At 44.8% G+C, this 5,478-nt stretch overlaps 2 protein-coding genes across 2 annotated transcripts in view; both read right to left on the bottom strand.

The window, feature by feature from the left end:
• The window catches only part of LOC106796622 (uncharacterized), a 3,693-nt gene extending 690 nt beyond the window's left edge, over nucleotides 1-3,003 (bottom strand). The window contains exon 1 of the mRNA XM_041010996.1: nucleotides 2-3,003. Coding sequence (XP_040866930.1) covers nucleotides 2-2,721 — 2,720 coding nt within the window. The 5' untranslated portion in view covers nucleotides 2,722-3,003. The remainder of the gene's footprint in view (nucleotide 1) is intronic.
• A 167-nt stretch (nucleotides 3,004-3,170) lies between these two features.
• LOC121173879 (uncharacterized) lies at nucleotides 3,171-5,233 on the bottom strand. Its single transcript, XM_041011418.1, has one exon. It carries the CDS (start codon nucleotides 5,231-5,233, stop codon nucleotides 3,296-3,298), a length of 1,938 nt encoding a protein of 645 aa, XP_040867352.1. The 3' UTR covers nucleotides 3,171-3,295.
• Nucleotides 5,234-5,478: the final 245 nt, after the last annotated feature.

Below are 5,478 nucleotides of genomic sequence, written 5' to 3'. Positions count from 1 at the left end.
CACTGACCTTATCCACCCATGCAAAGCATACGGTAGCATCTCATGCCAGTCTTTGTATGTGACCACCATCTTCTGCACTATCTTCTTGATATTCTTGTTTGCAGCTTCAACTGCGCCATTCATCTGAGGTCTGTAAGGAGAAGAATTGTGATGCTCAATCTTGAACTCTTCACACAAATCTTTCATCATCTTGTTGTTCAAGTTCGTTCCATTATCTGTAATGATTCTGTTGGGCACACCATAACGGCAGATGATCTGATTCTTGATAAAGCGGACCACGACTTGCTTAGTCACATTTGCATAAGATGCTGCTTCAACCCACTTGGTGAAGTAATCAATAGCCACTAGAATGAAACGATGCCCGTTTGAAGCTTTCGGTTCGATTCTACCAATCATATCGATGCCCCACATAGAGAAAGGCCACGGAGAAGAAAGAACATTAAGTGTAGTTGGTGGTACGTGAATTCTGTCAGCATAAATCTGGCATTTGTGGCACTTCCTGGCATGCTTGCAACAATCTGTTTCCATCGACATCCAGTAGTAACCTGCTCTCAACAACTTCCTAGCCATTGCATGTCCATTGGAGTGAGTTCCAAAGGAGCCTTCATGTACCTCATGCATCAAAAGTTCTGCTTCTTGCTTATCTACACACCTGAGTAGTACCATGTCAAAGTTTCTTTTGTACAAAACATCCCCATTTAGGAAGAAATTACCAGACAATCTTCTCAAAGTTCTCCTGTCTTTGTTGGATGCTCCGGGTGGATATTCCTGGCTTTGAAGGAAACACTTGATATCATGGAACCAGGGCTTATCATCAACAACCTCTTCGACTGCAAACACGTGGGCGGGCCTCTCGAGGCGCTGAATTCTGATTGTTGGCAAATTGTTCCGGTGACTCACTTCGTACATGGAGGATAAAGTTGCTAACGCATCTGCCATCTGGTTCTCATCACGAGGGATGTGGTGAAGCTCCACTTTGTTGAAGAAGGTTAGCAAACGCCTTGCATAATCTTTGTATGGAATCAAGCCGGGGTGGCGAGTTTCCCATTCTCCTTTGATTTGGTTGATTACGAGAGCTGAATCCCCGTAAATGTCAAGGTTCTTGATTTTCAAGTCAATGGCTTTTTCAATGCCCAGGATACATGCTTCATACTCTGCCACATTGTTGGTGCAATCAAACTGTAACCTTGCAGCGAAAGGGAGATGATTACCTTCAGGAGTGATAATAACTGCCCCAATTCCATTGCCAAAGACATTCACGGCTCCATCAAAAATCAAACCCCATCTAGACTCGGGATCTGGACCTTCTCCAAGCAATGGTTCATCACAATCCTTCATCTTCAAGTGCATAATCTCTTCATCAGGAAAGTCAAACTTGATGGGTTGATAGTCCTCAATTGGTTGGTGAGCCAAATGATCAGCAAGAACACTTCCCTTAATTGCTTTCCGGGTGCGGTATTCGATATCATACTCGGATAACAACATCTGCCAACGAGCAATTCTTCCTGTCAGAGCGGGTTTCTCGAAGATATACTTGATCGGGTCCATCTTGGATATTAGCCAGGTGGTGTGGTTAATCATGTAGTGACGAAGACGCTTGGCAGCCCAAGCTAGTGCACAACAAGTTTTCTCAAGTAGGGAGTACCTGGACTCACAATCGGTAAACTTCTTGCTCAAGTAGTAGATAGCATGTTCTTTCCTTCCGGTCTCATCCTGTTGTCCGAGCACACAGCCCATAGAATCTTCTAACACAGTCAAGTACATAATCAGAGGCCTTCCTTCAACTGGAGGTATAAGAATTGGAGGTTCTAGCAGATAATTCTTGATACTATCAAAAGCCTTTTGACAATCTTCGGTCCAAACAACCCCTTGATCTTTTCGAAGCAACTTGAATATAGGTCCGCACGTGGCTGTCATGTGCGAGATGAAACGAGAAATGTAATTTAGACGCCCAAGAAAACCTCTCACTTGTTTCTCTGTTTGTGGAACCGGCATTTCTCTAATGGCCCTGACCTTGTCAGGATCTACTTCAATACCTTTCTGACTGACAATGAAACCTAAGAGTTTTCCAGATCTAACACCAAAGGTACATTTGTTGGGATTCAGTCGAAGTTGGTACTTTCTCAGCCGTTGAAACATCTTCAGCAAGTACTCGACATGTTCTTCTTCAGTGCCTGACTTGACAATCATATCATCCACGTACACTTCTATCTCTTTGTGCATCATGTCATGAAAGAGAGTGGTCATGCCTCTTTGGTAAGTGGCACCTGCATTTATCAACCCAAAGGGCATTACCCTGTAACAAAAGGTGCCCCAAGGCGTGATGAAAGATGTCTTTTCTCTATCTTCGACTGCCATCTTGATCTGATTGTACCCAGAGAAACCGTCCATGAAGGAGAAGACCTTGGACTTTGCAGCGCTGTCAACCAATACATCGATGTGAGGTAGAGGAAAGTCATCTTTCGGACTAGCCTTGTTCAAATCTCGGTAGTCAACGCACATCCTGACCTTGCCGTCCCTCTTTGGAACAGGCACTATGTTGGCTAACCATTGAGGATACTCTGATGTGACAAGAAAACCTGCATCGATCTGCTTCTGTACTTCCTCTTTGATCTTGAGAGCCATGTCAGGGCGAGTTCTTCTCAGTTTCTGTTTGACTGGTGGGCATTCGGGCTTCAAAGGCAAACGGTGCTCCACAATACGGGGATCCAAGCCGGGCATATCTTGGTACGACCATGCGAACACATCGACGTATTCTTTGAGTAATTCAATCACCCTTCGTTTGACAGCTGCCTCAAGCGATGCCCCAATCTTGACTTCCTTCTTATCTTCCTCGGTTCCCAAGTTAATCACCTCTACTACCTCCTCATGAGGCCGAATGGTTTTCTTTTCATATTCCAATAACCGAGCAAGTTCCTCCGGGATTTCATCATCCTCCTCCTCTTCAGCCTCGTAGACAGGAGATTCGAAGTTGGGAGAGAGTGCAGGGTTATTATGTTCAACGGGCTCATAAATGCCTAGTCTGCATATGATTGATGATTGATTTAGAAAATGAGTGAACAATGCGGACTTTTTATAATTAATTGAAATCAGAAAACAAAAATAAAATATTTTGGGTTTTTTGTGTTACCATTTTCCAGAAAGAGCAGTAAGCATAGATATCGGGATAAACCACATTTTCCATTAATAAGAGTAGTGCTTGAAACAAAACAGCCCTACATAATTGCGCTTTCGTCCTGGGCAAGACGAAAGGATCCTTTTTTGAAAAACAAACAAACAGAAAAACAAAGACACATTACTTTGATGCATGAACCACTGAAGGGATGTCAACCGCGTCCCAGTTGCGAACAAGTTTTCCAGGTGTGACAAATGCAAGCACTATCTCTTCAGGAGCATCTTCCAAGACAGCATTGGCTTCTGGCGAGTTGTTGATGAACCCGGCGCTACAAAAGGTGCTAGTAATGGAGCTTGATCCAACACTGTTCGTTGCGGATCCTGCAGAAGAAGCAAATCCCAGTCCTTCACGGTTTTTACTCTCCAGCAACTGCACAACTTTTCCCCATCCTACACCTGTTCCTTCCTGCACCACTTTCTGTGCGCTCTTCCAAGTAGCAAAAGATACTTCATTTTTCTCCGGCTTTTTACCCTCTAAAGTCAGGCCTTGGAAAGAGGTTCCTTCGGTTTCATCAGCACCAATAAAGGAAAAAGCTGACAAATGACTAACCAACAAGGCTTCCTCTCCACTCACAGTGATCAATTTCCCATTTCTGACAAACTTCAGCTTTTGATGCAAGGTGGATGTCACGGCCCCAGCTTCATGGATCCATGGCCTACCCAAAAGGCAACTGTATGCGGCTTGGATATCCATCACCTGGAATGTAATTTGGAAAACAAACGGCCCAATTGTAATGGGCAAATCAACCTCCCCGATAACAGACTTTCTTGATCCATCAAACGCTTTGACAACCACCCCGCTTCTTCTCATGGGAGGCCCCCGGTAGGAAAGTTGATCTAATGTGGATTTGGCCATTACATTCAATGAGGAACCAGTGTCCACAAGTACATTCGACAGAGCATCTGACTTGCAGTTCACCGATATATGTAACGCCAGATTGTGGTTCCTCCCCTCCTCAGGAAGTTCTTCATCACTAAAACTCAAATTATTGCAGGCAGTAATGTTTCCTACTATACTGTCCAATTGATTAACAGTCACGTCCCTCTCCACAAAAGCTTGGTCCAACACCTTCATTAGAGCCTCACGGTGTGCTTCTGAGTTCAATAGCAGAGACAAAATGGATATCTTAGAGGGAGTTTGCAGCAGCTGGTCTACTACTTTATACTCACTCTTCTGGATCAGTTTCAGAATTTCGTCATGATCAGAATTCTTACTAGTCCCATTGGATTGGCCTACTTCCTTCCTTGTACCGGGGCCGTTCACTGTCACCTGTTTAACTGCCGGATCATTCACTTTCTTTGCAAACAATGTGGGGATAACACGTCCATTCCTCAGAACTTTACCGTCATTAGCAACGTTGTCCACAGAAACCGCAGGAGTTAGAGAGGGCAAAGGCACCTCCTGTCCACCTTCCAACATCGTGGCACTATACTTGTAAGGGACCGCTTTTAGAGAAGCATACGGCATAGGTCCTGGCAAGCTAATCACCAGTGGAGTAGTAGTTGATTCCCCACTGTTATAGCTTATTTCCAACCGCTGAAACTCGGGGGTGATGACGCACACTTCTTTGTCCTTCCTCGTGATGATAAGTTCTCTGCTGTCTATCAGCCCTTGTACGTCCTCTTGTACCTTCGGGCATCCTTTTACATTCACAGGACATATTTCACACGCTGCATGATCATGGTCAAACAGAGCTGCCTCGCACATCTTGATATGTATTGGGACCAGGGGAGTTCGAACGTGCTGGACGTTCAGGATGACACCGTCTTCATCACAATCTTGTATCATGTTGACAGCAGGCCCATGGTTCGGCAGAGGGTTCGCCTGAACATTGGGATTCTGATCTTTGAAGGATAGCAAGTTGGCCCGGACTAGTTTTTGCACTTCATTCTTCAGGACATAGCAGTTTTCAACGTCATGACCTGGGGCCCCTTGGTGGAAAGCGCAGGTTAAATCATGACGAAACCAGGGAGGTAAAACATCTGGTGTACGAGGGGGTGTTCTGACCTGGACAAGGTTTTTGGCGAGCAGGGCGGGGAGTAAGTCAGCATATTTCATCGGGATTGGGATCAAAGGGTTGTTTTCTGGCGGTTTTTGTGAGTGATATGTGTTGTTGGGGGGGGGTTGCGGGGCGATTTTTGTTGTTTTTGAGGGTAATTGTGGCTGAATGGTAATTGCTGTGGAGGGAATTTTCAAGACAAGAATCCAAGAAAAACAAGATATATGATCAAGTTGATCTCTACAATAATACGAAGAGGTAATGGTGGCCTTTTGTTTGGGAATTGAATGGGGTTTGGGATAAC

This window comes from Glycine max, chromosome 17 (assembly GCF_000004515.6).
Source record: "Glycine max cultivar Williams 82 chromosome 17, Glycine_max_v4.0, whole genome shotgun sequence".
NCBI classification, from domain to species: domain Eukaryota; kingdom Viridiplantae; phylum Streptophyta; class Magnoliopsida; order Fabales; family Fabaceae; genus Glycine; species Glycine max.
Note: the sequence above shows the minus strand (reverse complement) of the source record. Positions and strands in the feature narration are given on the sequence as shown.

Excerpts from the sequence above, each read along its gene's own strand:
- LOC121173879 (XM_041011418.1), bottom strand. The coding sequence starts at position 5,233 with ATGAAATATGCTGACTTACTCCCCGCCCTGCTCGCCAAAAACCTTGTC.